The 20,350-nt window shown below is 43.4% G+C and overlaps 1 protein-coding gene across 7 annotated transcripts in view; it reads right to left on the bottom strand.

Annotated features, from left to right (window-relative positions):
• Positions 1-20,350, bottom strand: part of LOC108942122 (IQ motif and SEC7 domain-containing protein 3-like) — a 73,422-nt gene that overhangs the window by 33,846 nt on the left and 19,226 nt on the right. For all 7 annotated transcript variants that reach the window (XM_018765252.2, XM_018765253.2, XM_029251613.1 and 4 more), the window contains exon 3: positions 2,555-2,792. In XM_018765252.2, coding sequence (XP_018620768.2) covers positions 2,555-2,792 — 238 coding nt within the window. The remainder of the gene's footprint in view (positions 1-2,554; positions 2,793-20,350) is intronic.

Raw genomic sequence — 20,350 nt, 5'->3', positions numbered from 1 at the left:
ATAGTACTGCATGACAAATATTACAAATATTGGTGTTCAGACACAAATTAAGCTCTATAATCCTGTTAATAGTGTGATTTTCAAATGTAATTCTGTGCTGTATTCCATTTTTTTCCAAACAAAAATGTGAGGAGGATGGCTGGGAAATGTAGCCCACATTCTGCATTGATTTATGTCTGGCTGATGCATGTATATTTATGAGTCTGGGCTGCACACAAGCTAATCAAAGCTCTTTAATGAGGTGAAAAAATAGCTGATATGCATGCGTAAGTAAATGAGTAGACGTAAAAAAGTGGAAGTAATAAATAGTAATGAAGAAATAAATAAATTTATTCCTTTGAGCCTCCGCTGAACCAAATAAATTCGGACAAGCAGGCCACTGTCGTTATGAAAGAGACCTTCAGACTACAATATGCTAGAAGTTGAGTGACAATTTAGATGAGTTTTTCGCTGCTCTCAGCAAAGTAAATGAACATTGTCATTGCCATGCTGTAATTCACCTTTCCAGGCATCAGTGAGTTGGTGATGGATGAGCAAACTGATTCAATGGTGTTCCGTGATTTTCTGCCTCAGATATATCTGAATACGTTCCAATGGTGTATTTAATTTCCACTGCATATTTATTGCTTTTTTGCATAAATGTTGCTCTTTATCTTGTTTATCATTACAATTGGGCAAAGTCAAACTTTTGCCTTATGAAAATGGAATTAGAGAGGTTCTACGCTAACTTTATTAGTAAGCTTGGGATGTTCTTCAGCAAGGGCTGAAGATCTTAAAATAATTAGTTTGCATAAAGCAAAAAATGAATGAATGAATGAATGAACGAACGAACGAAATCCAGCCAGAGGAGTCCTGCCAGTAACCCACCTCTGAGTAGCGCACCAATTTAGGAGAAAACTTTCCAGAATTATGCTCTGGCAAGCAAATCATTTTGTGCGAAGATGTACTCCCCACTTGTTCAAAGTGTATCACCGATCGTGACTGGGAACTGTCTTAAACTCTACAAATTCAAGGTCACATTTTGACTCGATTGTCCCGGCAGTAATCTGGCAATCCGACAGAGCCGAAGTGCTCGCCACTTCGCTTTAATGAAATCTAATCCTCTGCACGCAATGCTAGAAAGAAGATCGATGCGTTACATCTGACAACCAGCTCCCGCATGACACACCGAAGTCCTCGGCGCAGAGTGACGGCATCCCGTGCATCAGCCATGGAGTGCAGGAACTGTAAAATTACCTGTCATGGCGAACGCTGTTAGTAAAAGAACTCTGCCGACGTGACGGAAAAAAATGTTAACAAAACGAGATTGGAGCAGATGAAAGCTTAAACCATACACTCACCCATGGGTGAACACACAGGCCTTTCATATGAAAATCAGCTGCTCCTCTGGCTCGGGTAATTGATGGGATGAGCAATTCCTGCTGCATTGGAGATGACCGTCATGGAGAGTTAAACCTCATCAGCAATGTCCATCGGCTGCTCTGTGCCAAGGTGTCCCAATGCATTATGTCAGCCCTGAACGGTGCGGCTCTTTTAGTGCTGAGAAGCCTTCCTGCAGCCTTCCCCTCCATCAACAAATGCCCCTCAAGCTGGGTAAGACCACACACTGAAAGCTTGACGTTTCCCCACATGCCAGTGTCCGTTTCTGGGAGCCAGATCAGCTGCTTCAGTCAAGCCTTTAGCACAAATTCAGGTCGAACACACAGCAGACCAACAGAGGACCGTTCCACCTTTTGGTGTATTTAAATCATCCATGCAACATGCCCTGGCACTGCTGAAACCCCTAGAATGTTCTTTTCAGGTGTCTGAAATGTTAGACTGGCTGTACTTTTGAGCAGATGATTTGTGTACTTTCCATTTCGGATTAGTCTACTGCAAGGTTGCTTAGCCCCCCAAGTGGGACGCCTTTGGACAAAACTAGAGGTGGAGGGCGGGTGGGGGCTGGTTTGCAGAAAACACTGTATGTGGAGCATGTGGACTAATGGGTTTTTTACATCCACTGTGCAAGACTGACAACAAAATGTTTCCAGAGGTTTGATATAACATTTCCCTCCCAAAACTTCAATTTTACAAAATTCCAGTTTTTATATACAAGAAGGGAACTCAACCTCATTATTCTATCTTCATGTGAATGAAACACACTAGCTAGGATGCAGATAGGCAAAAGTAAGAGGTGAAAAAATGCATTATGGATGAGAGACATCAGACTTGCAAAGGACCAGTGAGTGTGTGATGAAATGAAAGTGTTTGGGTCTCGCTCAGAAGGATAAACAGGAACCCAAGAAAAGAAACTTAAAAAGAGTCATTCGTGATGAGTTACCTCATCTGTTCTGTAGTGGAGATCAAGAGAAAAGTAATGGAAGATAATTGAAAATAATCCTCTTTCCTCAGTTGTCTCTGTATTGCTGTGCCAGGGATGAACAGGAAAGTAACTCAAGATCACCGCTGTCATTACTTTCACTTGTCATATGCCTTACTTAGAGATGACAGTTCTCCACCAAACCGTTGAGCTCTCCACCACCACAGCTGTGCCTATCTGCACATCACCCCCTACCTGCTTGTTTTTGAGGTCAAGCGACAGTTCATAGTCAGCAGCAGGGGGGTGTGTGCAGGTGCCAGGCCCCGTACTCCTCTTCCCTATTGGAGCTTCGGGTTGGTGCAGACTGGCTTTCTGCCCCACACTTCCCTGGGAGCCAGTGCTCTCGTCCTCCTCCTTCTCCTTCTCCTGCTCCATGTCCTGCTCTGTTCTGACAGGTGCAGCCTCCATGGCACAGCTCGGTGGATGGGAGTCGCTGTGGAAAGGAAAAAACTCAGTATGAGCCCGCATTCTCATTCCAGCACCTTCCACCCAACTGCAATCCCTCTTGGCAGGTAGCTGGAAGTAGGGGAGAGCACTTCAGCTGCAGAGTGGCTAGTGGAGAGGGGGCAGAGGACTGGACTCCAGGATTTGCACTGTGATAGCAACAAAGACGGAGAGGCCAACCACGGTCAGAGCACACAGAGATGGATGCAGAACAGCATGGAGGCAGTGAGTTGCCTGATACCGCTGCAAATAAGACCATCACAAGTCCATACGCCAGAGGTCCTTCTCACAGGCACAGATTTCACGATGCTGGAATGAGCTGTGACCTGGGAAGGCTTTTCCTCCTCTGTTGTCATGGGAACACAGATCTTTAGCCAGTGTCATGGGGCAATGAGTACAGTCATTGCAGTGTTAATGTCACATGTGGTCAACAAAGACCATACCATTTCTGTTCTGTGTTCATGAATCTCACTCTAGGGACCACACTCTAAGTTATTAATTTAATTCTAATTTAATTTAATTTAAGTTATTCATTAATTCTCAGGAACCAACTCTGAGTATTATATGAAATTTTTTAGTCTTTTTAAACTCATTTTGTAATTTTGGTGCTTATTTTTTAATGTCTAATGTGTTATTTAAAAAATTTGATACTTCATTAATTTATTAATTTAAATTATAGGACAACTGTAGTGTAATGGGAAGAGCTGCTGCCTTTGGACCTACAGGTCACAGATTTGAATCCCACCTTCAGCTGTAGTACCCTTGAGCAAGGTAACTTACCTGAAATTGCTCCACTAAAACTCCTTAGCTGTACAAATGGGCAAATTACTGTAACTAGCTTAAAACTGTAAGTTGTTCTGGACGAAAGTGTCAGATAAAAGAATAAATATAATAATTCTATTTATTAATTTATCTGACGCATTTGCGGGGAGTCCAATAATTATTAATATGTTAATTAATTATTAATGGACTCCTAGCAAATGTAATACAACCAGTTCAAATGGACCATGAAGCGTTCCGTAAGTCTGCTGACCAATAAGAAACCCTTTTGGTCCTATTCTCTTGGTCATGTGACCACCATGATAAAATAAGCAGGAAAGAAGGCAATATGAGACCTGTTGAGTTAGGTTTGTTGAGAATTCCATATATTATTCTCTCTGGTGCAACTTTTCAGCCAAAGTGCGGAAATTCTCTAGGGGAGTGCCTACCACCCCCCAGCTATGTGTTCAGTTTGTGGGCCTGCAAACTTGGTATCATGGGCACTAAGGAACTATGAGTTTGATTTACTCTGGCCAAAATCCACGGAGAAGAGACATTATGTAGTGACAACATCTTCCTTTCTCTACAAAGGAGTTTTCAATTGTCAGCTGTTTTTTCTACACCAAGAAAATTTGGCTGTCATTTGTTCCCCATAAGCGCATAACACAGCACCACCTACGCGCACATCACCACCCCACAGGATGCTAGGAATACAGGTGTCTTGCTTTTTTCCTTTGTGGAAATGCATTTTGGGATGTAATTGGGGGGAGGCCAGAAACACAGGAGCAGATGGCAATAAGGACCTCCTAGAGAGCCTGAAGAAACCTTTGGAAACACATTTTCAAGTGCCACTGCAGCACAAAGGACCCCATACATGTGCAGTGTCTAAGGATGCATGAGCCTTCCTTCTCGATCCATCACATTGTGTGTTTGTTTGTTCCCTAATGGGTTGGCTGCATTGTCTCCTTTTATGTGTGGGCGGGTGTTTCCTTTCTTGTGTGTGTGTGTGTGTGTGTGTGTGTGTGTGTGTGTGTGTGTGTGTGCTGCAGAGGATATCGAAAAAGAACCTCATGTATTCCCTCTGCAACTGTACAGTTTCCTGGACCTACTTTTTATTGTTATTTCTTTTGAGTTTATTTTTATGCATAATCAGCTCACCCATGAGAAACTGAACTTTACTAAAAAAAAAAAAAATGCAGTCTTTGCCAAAACACAGAGACTGATTTCGAGTGTTTTGACAGAATCATTCCACCCACTAATGGTTGCTAATGAATAACGTCTCTGGTGGCAACCCTAGGAAGGCAAGTTTGGGCGTCTAAGCAAATAATTCTGTGAAAACTAAGGCTTACTTGTTACATCTTGCCTCTTCATTAGTCGAAACAACCACTTGCAAAGTTTAAAATCTAAAGACTTCTTTGAGGAAGCAACTCAGTAGAGCTTCTCCCATGAAGGCGTGTCCACAGACTGGTTTGCAAACAGCATTTCACGGGTCACAGACATCAGCTGACATGGGCTGCTTTTTGCAACAGAACCCAATGCCAAGTGGAATTGAGCTTTTTCAGCTTTTTTCAAAAAAAATTAACTAAAATAGTGGTACTAAATATCCGGGCCAGATTATTTGCTCTTACTCTGGAAGTTCCACACACAAGAGGTACAAAATCAAAAGCCCCAAAGGTTCTTGGTTTTGGCTCCAATTTGGTGGAAAGAGGTCTCTCTTTCCTTCAAAGCTGCCAAATCCTGCTAAAAACTCAAAAAGGGTCTCAAAGGGGTCTCTTTTTAAAACCTCTCTCCTCTTCTGATCTGCTGTCTGCTAGATGAACTTGCATCATATTTTCTGCCATGAACATCTTTATATTCCCAAGCAATTCAATAGGCAACTAGTAGTGAGGAGCTGGTTGGAGGCAGCAGGTGCTGTAATGGCTGGAGCCGTTAGCTGTAATGATTATGTGATTGTGATCCATGAGGAATCAAGACCACAGCTACTGGATTTAACTGAGCTTGTTTGGCAACTGTATGTAAAACCAGCAGGAAAACATCACACATGTGTGTTCACATGGAACCCTAAAAACAAATTGTCTTTCTGTGTTTTGGGGTGTAAAAAATAGTAGCTGGCAATCAAAGCCATTCCCAAATTACCGATCCCTGAAAGGGCCACGAATGGTATAATTTTCAAATCAAGCGATGCGAGCGGGTGTGATGTGAGGAGAGAGAGAGAGAGAGAGAGAGAGAGAGAGAGAGAGAGAGAGAGAGAGATCAGGACCCTGGACAGCTCCTCAATGTTAGCCCGAGGAGCACTTGAAGCTGTCCCATGCCTACACATCTGCAGCCCATCCGGTCATCCCCCGAAGCATAAAGCATGCTACAGATGGAGAAGCAAGTCAGTTGGTGAGCCATATTCGCACCCTGAGCACTCGCTCATTTGCTTCTTTAACAGAAGCCAGTAAATGCTGTTATGAGGAGAAATGAACAGCAGCAGGTGGGACAGCACCAGCGAATGGAGCAACAGCTTCAACAACCATGGGACCACAAGGTAAAATGCCAACAAACAGTCAACCCACAGACCTTGTCTGATAGTGAGACAAAGAGTGGGGGAAAAGGACAGATCGGTGGCTGTCAATAACGTTTACTTTCACAAGATAGTGTCCTGACGGGGGAGGAAAAATAGAGCTTTTGAGTTATTTCGTCTAATTATTTACAGTGTTAAGGAGAATTTGATTAGACACTGAAGTGACTCTGGACCTAGTATTCTCTCTCTCTTCCTACATTACCGTCTCGCAGGTGCTATGAGTTGTCAGCTTCTCATAGAATGGATTCGATATTTCCCATGCTACCCAGTTAAAACATAGGCTGAACTCTACTGATTTGTTGTCAAAGATTGAATATCAGTTTCTTCACCACAACAGATTTTTTGTATCATTGCCAATACAAACCTAGCTTAAATTGGCCCAGAACTTCTGAATGGACCACAAACACAGAGCACTCTTTGCTTTGGAGTGCCACTATATGAGGTGGGAAACCTACTCTTGTATCACACAGTTCTGTCATGTCTCATAATGCTTTGGTCTTTGGTTGACGATAGTGCGATGTGGCACCGGCGTATGAGGAGCAGTTGAAGGGCTGGAGTAAGATCCTGTTTTAATGACCCTCAATTCTACCCTGATTACCCAGAGCATTAATGAACTTTTGTGTCATGGCTCGTGACAAGCTTCAAAAGAGAGTAATGATTATTAATGAATGAATATCAGAATTTGCATTTCTATGAAGCTTTTGGAACTGATGAGGGGGTGCATGGTGGGAAACAGTCCCTTGTTCCCATGGAAGAGATGTAGGGACTGTTGCAGTAGTAGAAAGTGCTGCCCGATCCAGTTACCATGAGTCCTGTGCATTTTGTGTGTGTCTGTGTTTTGGCAATGGAGGCAGTGTCCATCTGAGGATCCCCAAACTCCTTCTCTCAGCCTCCTGATGTTTATTTGTGTACAGCACTCCGGTATTCCCCTTCATCTTTTTTGCTACATAGATCATCTAAGCCTGGTGGAGCCTCTGTGGGCCTGCTCCACTTGGCTTTCAGTGCCGGTGCCTTTTAGGGAGCTGCTGCTGGACAATGCCCAGCCATCGGAGTTTCCAGTAAGCTGGTGCTTCATGTGAAACAATCTTCCTGTTTACTTGAAGCCTGCCTGCTGAGCAACAATGGCTAGCTTATTATAGAGCCTTATTTATAATGTGAATGAAGCCACTATTATTACCTCTACCTCCACAATGCAGCTTGTTAATGGATTGTCAAGCTGCTCTTTGTGCACTACACAAGGATGCAATTGAAGACTTGCATTCATTTCACAGAAGAAGGATTTTTTTTGTCTTCATTGAATGCAACTGAAAAAAGAAATTTGCAGGCCCCCATTGCAGCTTCTGGAACGTCTCAAAAATCCATCCAGACGCTCAGGCCTAATGGTTTGTTTTTGCAGTTTTTTTCTATGTAAGATAGTGTGTTGTGGCTCGATGCCTCATGACAGTTTGATTGCATGCTTAGAATTCTCTTCCAGTCCAGGATCTGGTCATGCTCCCCGAGAAGAGCCGATGCTACGCTGGAGATCAGTTCTCCTTCCAGCCTCATTGCCATTTAACCAGCTGCAGTGCAAGGGTTCTCAGCATGTAGACACCATCAGCACCAGGCACTAATCTTTAATCCTTGCCTGCATGACAAGAGAAGGACTCTATTGAGAGCAGAATAGAAATTTATTGGAAGGAATATGAAACACGTTCACAGCTGCATTAGTTGTTAGTCACAGAGCGCTGATTCCAGAAAGCCGCACAGCTGTGTTGTGCTGGGACAGACCAAGAGCAGCACATTTATTTACTGCTCCAGCTAATTTGTTCTCACCTTCGGGTTATCTTTTGTGGCATTCGGACAGGAAAGCCTCCATGCTAATTAGGAGAATGCTTTAATGATGTCCCTTTCTCAAAAAGTTTGCGAAAAACTTTAGTGATTATAGACTAAATGCCCATGCAACCCCTTAAACCTCTTAATATAATTAAAGAGTAGAAGTTAGAGGAAATGGTGGGATTGCTTTACAGTGTAATAAATTTCCTTCATGATCTTTCATATCCGCTGCTTCAGGACGTGACACAAAAATCTTATTTGCATTCTTTCCTGTAACGAATTAATGGGAATCACAGAATTGGTTGACTATTACTTCAATTTTTATGATCATATACCACCCAAGGGACAATTAGCAAACCATAATATCATGTTGAAGAGGCAGTTTTTTTGCTGTTGTTATGTGTAAATTTAGAATAATTCATAGCATTTGAGGAACCCACATCTCCTACTAATTGCTACTCATGAAAGTTGTTACTCATAAAAGAAAAATAATAAAAGATTTCAATTTTTTTTGCCAGATAAACTCTAGTTCCATTAACCTCACTGTTGTTTTAGTCCGATGCAAACAACAAACATATCAATATGCCTGGAGGGAAATGAGCAAATTGCTGCAGTGTTCAATAGAATACCTAATTCCCATAGCTTTATCATCTCTAGTTACTCAACTAGAAAAGTTTTAAATGAATCAGTACAAAAATTGTTTTCATTCTGACAGGCTAACAATTTAAACTCGAGCTATGAAATACAAATTTTTGTTGCTGTCAGGAATCTGTGGACCTTCTGCTGCACTGCCCACCATCAGGGGCAAACTGCACTGTAGATGTTCATATACCCCTATAAAGCCCCATATATTGAATGGAATTTAACGCCTTGACCCATTCATTGCACTGGGCATTCAGAGAGAGAGGGTCCATCCCTTAAACTCTATTCCAGCTGCCTGTTCTCTAAGAGGCTCCTAATAGTCCTCCTTTCTTCTGATGGGGGCCATTCTGACTTACGAGATACCTGTTGCCTAGAGGCATAGAACAGACAACATCTGTCTCCCACAATTTTTCTTTCAAACAGTATGATTTTTGATATAAGAGTTTTGACCACTGCTGCCGGCAGCAGGATGATGTGGTTACCTTTTCACGCACTGTATTCAGGCTACACACACACTTTGTGCAGACTATAGACATGCACAGCTATGCAGACTATAGCAACTCATGGACTCTGGACTGCTTGTCCAACACGCTGGAGGGGGTTGCTAGAGAAGGACCTCTTGAGTGGATTCCCCCTTGGCGAGGCTTCACTGGCAGCTCAGGCCGCAACACCACGTGGGTCTCTACAGACTGCACAGCTTTCAAAACGAAGGAGGAATACAAGGGGATTGTTTTAGAGAGATGACTCAAGTCCCTCCAGAAATGAAGCTAAATTTTCATTTCTTTCATTTCCCATAGTTGGCAGCAGCTGCCATGTTCACTCCCTGCCCGTCCCTCTTCATTCTGCATCCATAGCAACTACCACTCTCACCCACACACATCGTTTGTGTCTTTTGTGAGTTGTCTGCCACTGGAACACCGAGGGCTCAGTTGCTTTACATATTTCATGAATCAGAGCAGAGAGGTTTAATCAGGCATGGCAAGTATTCAAGGTTTTGAGAAAGCGGCTCGAACCCTTGACATTTTTATCTGCAGAATCCACTGGGAACTTGGTGGGCCACGAATGGAATCAGCATGGACATGTCTGTCCAGTACCATTCGAGTTATGAAGGTCAGGAAGGAGATCAGAACCATGGTCAGCGACTTTTCTCCAACACCTTTGGGAGGTTAAACAGCTGCTTACCTACTCAGCATCATGCCATCCATGGGGGCGAGGGGAGGGGGCTGCTTAGGAGAAGAAGAGGTAAGTAGTAAGGCACAGTATCTACAGATGCACCATGTGTATGGTGGTGTAGTGGATAGCAGTGCTGCCTTCAACTCAAAAGATGCGGGTTCAAATCCCAAGTACACTTGAACAAGGTATTTACTTTGAATTCTGTGACAAAAGTTACCCTGTTTTAGAAAAGGGTAGTTTAAGTGGTTTTAAGTCATAAGTGACCTCAGGGAACAGGTATTGTGGGTCAAGCACAGGTAACTAGAAAACTGCTGGTTCAAGTCCTGAAAGGCACCCTACTGTGTAGCTCTCCTAAGCAAAAAGCCCTTCTTGGAGGCAGCAAGTGGTATAGTACTTACAGCATAGAGGGTTCACATCCCCGATGAAGTGTTTACCCTAAACTACTCCAGTGAAAAAAAGGCAGCTGTATTAATGAGTAAATAACATTAAATACGGTGATCTACAAAACACATGGGGTGGAAGGTTGCATGGTGGTACCAGATGCTACCTTGTACCTTAGGGACCCAGATTCAGATCCCACCTCCTGCTGCAATACCATTGAGCAAGGTACTTACCCTGAATGATGGCAGTAAAAACCATCCAGCTATATAAATTGGTAAATCACTGCAAGTTGCTAAACATACCAGATCAATTCGGTGAAAAGCAAATTGACAAAAAGGAGGACTCGAGGAGAGCAGCAAACTCTCTGTGTGAGAAGTCATTCTTGTAGTATGGTACTAGGGTGAGCTTCATGAGGATCACTTCCAGCTGTCTCTGCTGCAGGGTGATTTTCAATTTGTGTACAGCCATTGAAGACGATGCTTTTGTAGGTGTTTTTCTTCCCACGTTTTCTGGCTGGGGATTCACAACTCAGACAGTGAGTAGGAGAATACTTTTAAAATAAATGTAGACAAGAGTTAATTCCTGCATCTACACCGTTTCAGGAACTTAAACTGATAATAAGGGTGCAACCCAAACTTATACAGTGCTTTTTTGCTGAGTGGGAGGGAGTGGCCAACAAGGGGAATATCCTTTCATTAAACATGTCCCAGGATAGAACAAACATTTTGTTATTGGAAATTGGCTCTGACCGCAAATACAGCAGCCAGATCTGCTGAGGCTGCTTGTTGGAATATTCCAGAACAGGTTCTGCAGTAGGTATAGAGTCCCGATTGTGTTCTTTCAATAAGAAATTTGAAAGATGTGTTAAACATACAGTACGACAGAAAGGGTTGACAGTAAAGATGTTGAGGAGATATTTTTTCCGATTTGCTACAGCAAATATCCTGCTAAAAAACACGGTTACGGCTCTAAAAACACATAAAAGTGTCCCGCAGAGAATAAAACTGTTCAATAATGCGAAAAACAAGTGTGCAAAATGAAAGTTCCCAGTTTTGGGATATGTCTTTGCAGTTTGTCTAAACTGCCCAGGCTCTAAGGAGGTCCATATGATACAGTGAGAGCAGCGGAAAGTCCCACAGTGGTGACATAGTGGGCGTGGGCTTGTTTTGGAGTGAGACGGCGGCCCGGACTTCGCTTCGCTTCCAAGATCTGTCCTGCAGCTGTCCATCACGGCAGCTGATGTCGGGCAGGACTCAGAATGTGCCGATCTGGGGCGACAGGGCTGGCGCTGGGTCACAAATGGATGATCGGGATCGTTTGGTTTGCGTGCCAACCGCTCTGCAGGCGGGCAACTCCGCGACCACAGCCGTCGCCGTGTTGTCAGATCCCACACATCTTAGAGATTGCCTTTCATCTGCCAATCAGCCGTAATCAGATCTGGCTGCCAGATTGGAGAAGCGAATAATTAACTTGACTTCACGCAGCGCTCTGAGACGTGAGCAGCATTGGGTGGAGAGGAGGGGGGGCTGGGGGCTCTTGCAGGAGGAAGGGCGCTTTGGTCACGCCGGAGGTGTTTTAACTAAGACGCTTTATTTTATGACAGCCTGGTGCTAGACTCAAAGTGTCAGGGGTTCATGGCAGTGAACCCATTTATAAATGTTACCCTATAGAACCACATAGGGATTGAATTCTGTGGCTGAAACCAACATGTGAAATCCCTTCAGCAAAAGCCTCTGCATCCGAAGCTGCTTTATCAGCGCTAATGTTTTTCTTTTTTTTCATTGAAAAGAGAACAACCTCCGTTACTGTGTCAGGCAGGTGAGATCAAATTGTTTGCCACTTTAGGTTTGTTGCCTGGCCGCTGGGGGAAGTTCCCTGCACAGCAGAACGAAGTCCTGACACACGTGTGGCCGACGAAGGCACTGCACGGTGCATGTTGTCCAGAAACATGGTGCGTTCGGATTCACTGCAGCATCGCTCCTCCGAGCCTCGCGCCTGCAGATGGTTTGATATGAGGTGAGAGTTCAGACACAGGGGACAGATTATTTATAGCATGACCGCTATCATAGGAGACATCACCGCTGTCCGTACAGCAGCTCTGCAGGAGAAGGTAACGGGATTTCGACGCATTTTTGCCAGCAAAAAATATGGCCAATGAGCCATGTAAATATCCAATAAATACATGTTCTCAGCAGAAGGCAAGAGGAGAAGATTCACTGCCTATTATTCACCCACTTGATGTGAAAACTAATGTTCTACGTGATGAAATACAATGTGACAGGGGACTACTCTGGTTCAGAAGTGGAAGAGAAACACAATTAGAAAGAGACAACGGAGGTCATTGCACAAAAGAGATTCTTGTCACCATAAATATTATTTTTGTAATATGTGATGAATGAAAGATTGGACTAAATCAAACTCATCGAATGTTTTCAGTTAAGGGTCAGTTGTGTCGGCAGGTTCTTGCCACGATGAGCCCATTCAAATTTGCTTTGTCTCCTAATAATTGTGAATAATTCTAGAGAACATCTTATGATTAAGACTTACGAAAGAGATGACTCCTTAGGCTTTTCACTACACATCTTGACACAGTTGGTTGAAGCCGACCTTCGACACAGCAGTGCTAAACTGGGCTAAGTACGACATTTAGTAGTTAGCGAGCGTCTCTTCGGGCAAACAGTGGCTTAGCACAGGCTATTTAATTAAACCCCGCATGGCCAAGTCTGGGTTTTTTTTTGGTCCAGCCAAGCAGTGACCCACCTGATTCAACTCGCTCTGTTGTTTGACCTCATTTAAATCCTTTTCTAAGCCTCAGTGCTCCAAAGAGAGCTGGAAATCCTGCTGGAAACAGCCCTGACTTCGCACATTTGTTGAATAGTCCTGACGGGGCATATTTGTATTTCATTGTAAACAACCAAGGCTATAGTGGGAATCTGACATCTCTGCTGTTGCTGACAAGTTGTGTATAATGTCTACAGAACCTGCTGTTAGCAGGAAAAGAGCTTCCCGTAAACAACAGCCATGCTGGGCTTTGTTTCTACTTCTCTCAACAGACCTTGTGATGAAGGAACATTTGGGATATGAGTGTCCTTGGCTCGCGATTGTAGCCGAAGAGCAGGGTAAGTGTCCAAAAGGAAGAGTTGCCCAGCTAAAGTGCCTGGAAAAAAATACACTCAAATCAGAACGTGGTAAATAATTAAACCAAAAGCTTCGTAAGTCAAAGCAGGCCGAATTTCGCGGAGTGTTCCTAAAAGTTTTGCAAAGGATGAGGACCCTGTACACAGTGAAACATTTCATCAATTTGTCCATATAGTCTGTCTTCCATTATCAACCGTTTGTCCAGTACAGAGTATGCTGGTCAAGAGACTTTTCTAGAAGCATAGGGTTTCGGGCAGGGTACATCCTAGACGGGACACTAGTCCGTAGGAGGGCAGTAACACACACTATCTCTTTGGACTCCAGGTGGAAACCAGAGCACCTGGAAATGATTCCCAGTGTGGAAACTAACACAAACACAGGAAGAACATGGAAACTCCACACAGATTGAAGCACCCAGGAGCTGTGAGCCTCTACTACTAAGGTTCAGTTTTGACCCTGTTTAACGCATTATTGTAATGCAAGCAGGAAAGTTTACAGTCTAAAAAAAAAAGACCTAGTTTTTTTCTTCTCAGTTAGGACAGAAATGCTGAGGGTTAAACAGTATTTCAAAAGGGTAGAACCACTCCAGGGTCTACTTGCACAATGAATGAAAGGATTCTTAGTGAGCGACGCTGCACATGAACCACGGTAAATGGCTGTAAGTGAGCCAGACATATTCCACAGAGAGGAAAAACACAAGTGATCACATGATTTTTTCTTGTTCATTTTCTGATTAAAAAAAGCTTGTCTGGCATACCGTGGCTCCACCGTCTCTCCATCTCTCCCACCTGTTGGTGATTCATTCCCGAAAAGGTCAACAGACAGCGGCAGCTTCCTTCTGTTAGTTTGCACATCTGATTTTTAGAGCGACGGGATAAATCTGAAGGGATACATCTGAGTGCACTTAACTCTCACCATTATCAAAGTGGGTGTTGGAGTTACTTCTGCCTCATTTCATTTCTTTATACCTAATGATTATAAAGCAAGGCTTACTTTCTGTTGGAATAAATCCATAGTGAAACAGCTTTATTCTTTTTTTGTCCCCCTACCTGGGGGAACTAATTCCGACATGACCTGTAATCTGACCCGTCTTTTGATTGGCTTCCGAAACACTTGCTGGAGTTGGAAAGAGGCGATTAATGATCTTTCATGATCAGAGAGGGGTTCCTTGCGTGGGACATGAGTAAGAAGCAGCACATTCTGGAAGCTGTGATTAATGAGGCTCCAAAGCAAAGGTTTCCCCAAGTAATGATTTAGAAAATACTGCAGGCTGTCCATTTTCAGGGAGGCTAATTCTGGTCTCTGCTCTCACATTCAACCCACACACTTTTCCATGTTGCCAATTATCTGTTTACCCTCTGCTGAGATGTTTCCATTCACCTTCAGAGGTGCTCACACCAGCTTGCGCAGCTGTATCAGGAAGGCACTCTTTGTCGTCCCTCAAAAATTGCTTGTAAAAGGCATACAAATTAGATGCATCGTGGCTGGCATGAAAGTCAAACCAAGTATTTCATCGAATAGCTCAAATATTAAATTTAAAAAACTCTTCCATAGCCTGAGAGCAAGGAGGGTGTGTGTGTATGAGATCATCTTTGCCGTCCTCATCCAACTACCCATTGACATTTTCTTACAGCAACATCCCAGCGTAAAATATAACACGATATCACATATGGGAACGTGATACCCTGAGTGACTATATTAACAAATTAATTTTGGGACATGTTGTTCAGGAAAGAATGATTAAATCCCAGAGATGTCAAATTGAGAGAATGCCACATTAAGCTTCTGTTAAACCCACACTCAGAAAGTAACTCAGAAAACATGGGTAGAAATCATGAAGATGTTCCAGACACCCTGCAACAACAACTCTGGAGACGTGTCTCTCTCTCCCCTGGTCTAATGAGAGCTCTCCACACGCTCAGCTGCAGCTCAACACCTAGGCTGTCCGCGATCGCATCCCTTGGTGTGAATGAGATAATGGACGGCACGTGCTTTCAGAACTGCTGATGATCGTAGCTCAATCCAAACTGTGAGGAGGACCTGCCTCTTGCTGGATTCCTGCCATTCAATCCTTCACCAGTCCACAGAACCACAGTGATACTGCACTGCGCCATGACCTCTTTCCTCACTCCCCCCTGCCCCCACTCATGCACTCCATGGCTCCATTCCATTCCGCATGTAGACACGTTAGAATAGAAAAGTTCAACAGATACAGCCACAGGACAGAAGGGCCCCCTTTGCCCCATCCAGACCACTACAGGTGTCTCCTCACTGGCATTCTAGCCATCATTCATCACTACGTTAAACCCACCACTCATCTTAAATGCGTTGGTGAGATTTCCTTCACGTATGTTGGATTTGTTTTCTCTAGCCCAAAAGACAGCTTAAGGTTCATAAACAGTTTTCTTAAGGCCACACACAGAGGGTTCCAGAAAGCCTCAGATGTTATCCACTGAAATAAGAGGGGAATTCAATTGTACTTTAGTTCAATGTAAAGGTCAGACTTGAAGCCATAAGACTAAGAATTTTACATCTATCCACAGCTGAGTTTTTTCTTCCTGAAGTCTAAATTGGGGCAGCATGATGGCACAGCACTTGGGTGATGCGAGCGGACATGGGTTCAATCACCACTCAGTCTGTGTGGCGTTCACATGTTCTCCCTGTGTCTGTGTGGGTTTCTTCCAGGTGCTCTGGTTTCCTCCCACAGTCATGCTGTTCAGGTTCATCCATAGTGTGTGAGTGACAGAGAGAGTGTGTTCCACTGATGTATGGATGAGTGACCCAGTGTAAGTAGTGTATCTAGCAGTGTAAATCACCTTGGTGAATAAGGTGTGTGGGCTCATAACACTACATAGAGTTCATTGGAAGTCGCTTTAGAGAAAAGCGTCTGCTAAATAAATAAAGGTAAAGTACTTTAAGTGGGAAAACTGTTGCCATGGGGTAACAGAACATCAAGCGTTTTTGAGATTTATAGAATATATACTTTTAAAATATGCCACAGAGTAAAGTTCATCAAGTGGACCAAGTTGTGCAGATAACCTGGAGAAAGAAATAACGCAAAATGTTGAGTGATCCCTCAGAGTGAAATTAATGAGCGCAGAGGAAGAGTCACTGCTCTTGTTCTTGAGAAGATCTATGTCACGCCCTCCACTTCGGCAACGAGGAACGTCTGCGGCCGATCAGGGTCCGGGCGCATAAAAGGACAGCCCGGAACACAGGAAGATGCGGAACCACCTTCAGCCTTACTCTTTGCTCACCTTTCGTGGATAGTGTTGCTTACTTTTTTTCCTGACCTCCTCGTCCTTGCTCCTGTTTCCTGACCCTCCTCATCCTGACTCTCCTCACCCTCTTCGTCTCCCTTGACACATTGCCTGATCTTCAGCTCACGGTTTTCGGATCCTCCTCGTAACGACATCTGCTCCTCGGTGACCTTCGCTAGTTTCCTGACGACGACTTTCGGATCATCCCCTAGCCTGTGCGCCTCTGCGCCGCACTTGGGCCTGATGTCTCACTTTCCGGTCAGAAACATGACAGTCTAGTGTTTCCTGTATGCTGTACCGCAGAAAAACTTTTAAAAGTCGAAGAGGACAGTGGTCCATGAGCACAAATGTGACCGGTGTTTACCTGTGTGCTGAATGATGATGACAGCAAATTTCCTTGTGATTTATTTCCCCTAGTTTATTTTATGCTATGGTTTGAACCCTGATACAAATGTCATCTGTTGTTTATTCAGAAGTTTTACTCAGCCACTGTAGGTTAGTGTTAGTAAAAGGTTAATTATAATTATTTATGCATAAATTGCAAGAGAACTTAAAAGAATTAAGTAAAAATAATCTGGCATGAAAAAACTGACTTCAGGCTTGTCTTACTAATAGTGGCAATCATGTCCAAGTAGACCGTGCGATACCTATTTATAAAGTAGGCTATTCATACTGGAGTATTTCAGTGTAAATGCTCTGAATAAGGGTACTACAGCAGGAGTGGGATTCAACCAGGAACAACAGACTGTGAAACATCTCTATCAAGACTCAACATGTTCTCCCTGATGGGAAAGGTATGTGTTATACAGATATACAAGCTGTTGTGTAATAATGATGATGAAGATGGCTGTTATCAATTTAATTATAAATGTAAAAATGTTTTTGCCTTTTAAATATGCAGCATGATATACTGTTAAAAAAACTTTAAGCACTGAAAAAAGAAGGCAGATACTTTTAAATGAAGTAGCAAGAGTTGGGGGCCCGGAGAAGTTTAGATTTTATGTGACAGCATAGATGATGAGCTGGACTTGCATTTTATTGCGTTTGCATCATCTTGAGCTTCTTCATCCGACTCTGAGACAATTTGCCCAGGACTTTGGTTCAGCTGTTACATGTGTGCATTCACCCGCAATAGTTGCCACTTGCTGGACAAGTACATTGTCAAATTATATTTCCCATCCTGAAGTGCATGGTCTGTTTAAGAGAATTTCCGTCAGACGGATGCTGAGTGGCCATTAATAAAATAGAACACATAAGAACATTAGTATCAGTCACGGTACCATGTCATGTATAACTCTGGGATGGAAGCCCATACAGATGACCATTTTTGGATGAAGGCTGAACCAATTCGATGGAGAGATCCAAGGGTCAAACTTCCCAGGCTGTCATCTAGCTGCCAGCAGTCATGGTCCTGATAGGAATATTTGCAGAGCTTATTCTAAGCCCTGTACCATCATCATGCCCCCTCACCAAACCCCAATTTCCATTTCTGCATATCGAGGCAAAGCTCACATTACCAGGTCCGAGCCAGAGCCTCCGTTCTAGGGCTGCTTCAATTCAGGCCTGTTAAACAGGATGGCTTCCCTGCCACTTAGCCAGATGGGGCTCACAATGCACGACTCATTAGGGACTCACAAAACTCTGCATGACTGACTCAGCTGTCAGACCTCATATTCTTGCGCTGCTTATTTGAGAATTATTGAACGCTTCTGCTGAAAGTTTCCACTAAAGCTCACAAAGAAAATTCAGTCGCTTTTAAAAGAGAGGCAGCGACGGAAACCAGAGCGCGTGCTCTTGTAGTGCGTGGAGACGAAACCACGTGATTCGAAGCATCACTGTAATTGGGTAATAATGAGAGCTCTGGGGGGGGGGGGGGTGCAGTGGCGCAGTGGGTTGGCCTGGGTCCTGCTCTCCAGGGGGTCGGGGGTTCAAGTCCTGCTTGGGGTGCCTTGCGACAGACTGGCGTCCTGTCCCGGGTGTGTCTCCTCCCCTTCCAGCCTTGCGCCCTGTGTTGTCAGGTTAGGCTCGGCTCACCGTGACTCCGAATGTGGACAAGCGGTTCAGAATATGTGTGTGTGTGTGAGAGAGCTCTGAGCAGAGTGCATTGGAAGGTTCAAAAAGTAAATGAGCACAGAGGTTTACCCTTGTACATATATTGATACATGTAAGCTGCATTTTATTATGAAAAATGTTTCTCTTGTTATAATTAAATACAGGAATATTTTTATTTAAAAAAAATAATACATTTCTAGTGAAAGACTGCACAAAAATTTTATAGACAGTCATTTTGGTGTCACCCCTTCTGATGGTGTCCGCATCGCCCCGCATCTCCCCGCACCTCCCTAGTGACATCACTGAACTCATCTGAATTCCATTACGACCTTTCTTCTTTTTCCAGTGTCCCAGTTTCAGTCTCATTTCACTGTTTCCAATAACTTTTCTGCCTTTATTTGTCTCCTGGATGCCATGGAACATAAGGGCATGACTCCCTTATTTATTTTACAGCCTGATGGGTCTGAGAGTTCAGATCCAGTTGTGTGTAAATTAAAACCATCGCACATCTGAGATGGTGAAGGAAGCTTCTGGGGTGAACTGATTACCTTCCACATGGGGAGGAGATGGGGAGAATTTGTTATGCTCGTCTATAAGGACAGCAAAAATGCGCATGTTGCTCTACTAATGTGAAAAACTGCCCTGAAGTGTTTCACCTCCATTTCTGACAGCCCATGGAAACATTTGCATACAGAGGGTTAAAAAATATCTTTCTGCTGTTTTCCCAGGTATTGTGCTAATATTTAGCATATTTCAAAAATTTTGCAGGGATGTGTTGTTATCTAGCTAAGGTCATTACGTTCAAACAACGGGTGTTGAGCTAATTGTAAATCGTATAACACAAATAGGTTAACTGGGTCAATTTAATGACTTGAAGTTATTTAAAATACAGATAAAGACACTCCTCTATTTATGTAAATTCGACTTACGTAAAATCTGGATTTATGGAAAAAATTCCCGGCGTACACATTACTTACGGAAATGGCTTTTATTTTACGCAAAACATCTGAAGCACATTAAGTGCAACTCGGCGAAGCCAGACAAGGCAGGAAGCTCCATCTTTCCAGTTCTCGCAAGTTTTGAGCCGTGAACGCATCTCCTCTCGTTAGCGTAGTGCTTTTTTCGCAAATTTTTGACCCATTTCCTTATTCACAACGCCTGTGGTAAACATATGCTTGAAGCAAAATGAAAACTGTCTTGCAAGCGTACAGCAATCGATTTGGAGATGAAATTGAAAATAATAGGGAAGTATGAAGGTGGACAAAGATTATTGCCTATAGCACGGGAACCAGGATTAGTCGTATGGACGGTAAATACGATGGTGAAGGATGCTGCACATATAAGGAGCACGTGAAAAGAACAGTTAGCATGAAAAGAACACTAATAACAATGAAGAAATATCAAGGTGCAATAACTGAGATGGAAGAATTATTAATGCTATTATGCTGAATGGTGAGGGATAAGGGGCAATCCAACATACGTACATTTCAATTTACTCAAGGGGTTGAAGAACGGTCTATTTGCGTATGTCGAGGAGTGTCCGTATATGAATTTCCTCCGTGAGGTTTGTTTTGGCAATGAAAGTCGGTACATTCCAGGCCTCCCTTGAACAAAAACCACCATTTGTTCTTGAAGGTCTGCTCGTAAAGAGAATTCTCATACAAAAGAACTCTTCATTACCCTTCATTTAAACGGGGGAGGAATAATCATTTTTAATCACGCAAAAAATGTCACTCAAAACCAGGTGTGGAATATTATAACTGC

Source organism: Scleropages formosus, chromosome 5, assembly GCF_900964775.1.
Source record: "Scleropages formosus chromosome 5, fSclFor1.1, whole genome shotgun sequence".
In the NCBI taxonomy this organism is placed as follows: Eukaryota; Metazoa; Chordata; class Actinopteri; order Osteoglossiformes; family Osteoglossidae; genus Scleropages; species Scleropages formosus.
This window is presented reverse-complemented; position numbering and strand designations above follow the sequence as displayed.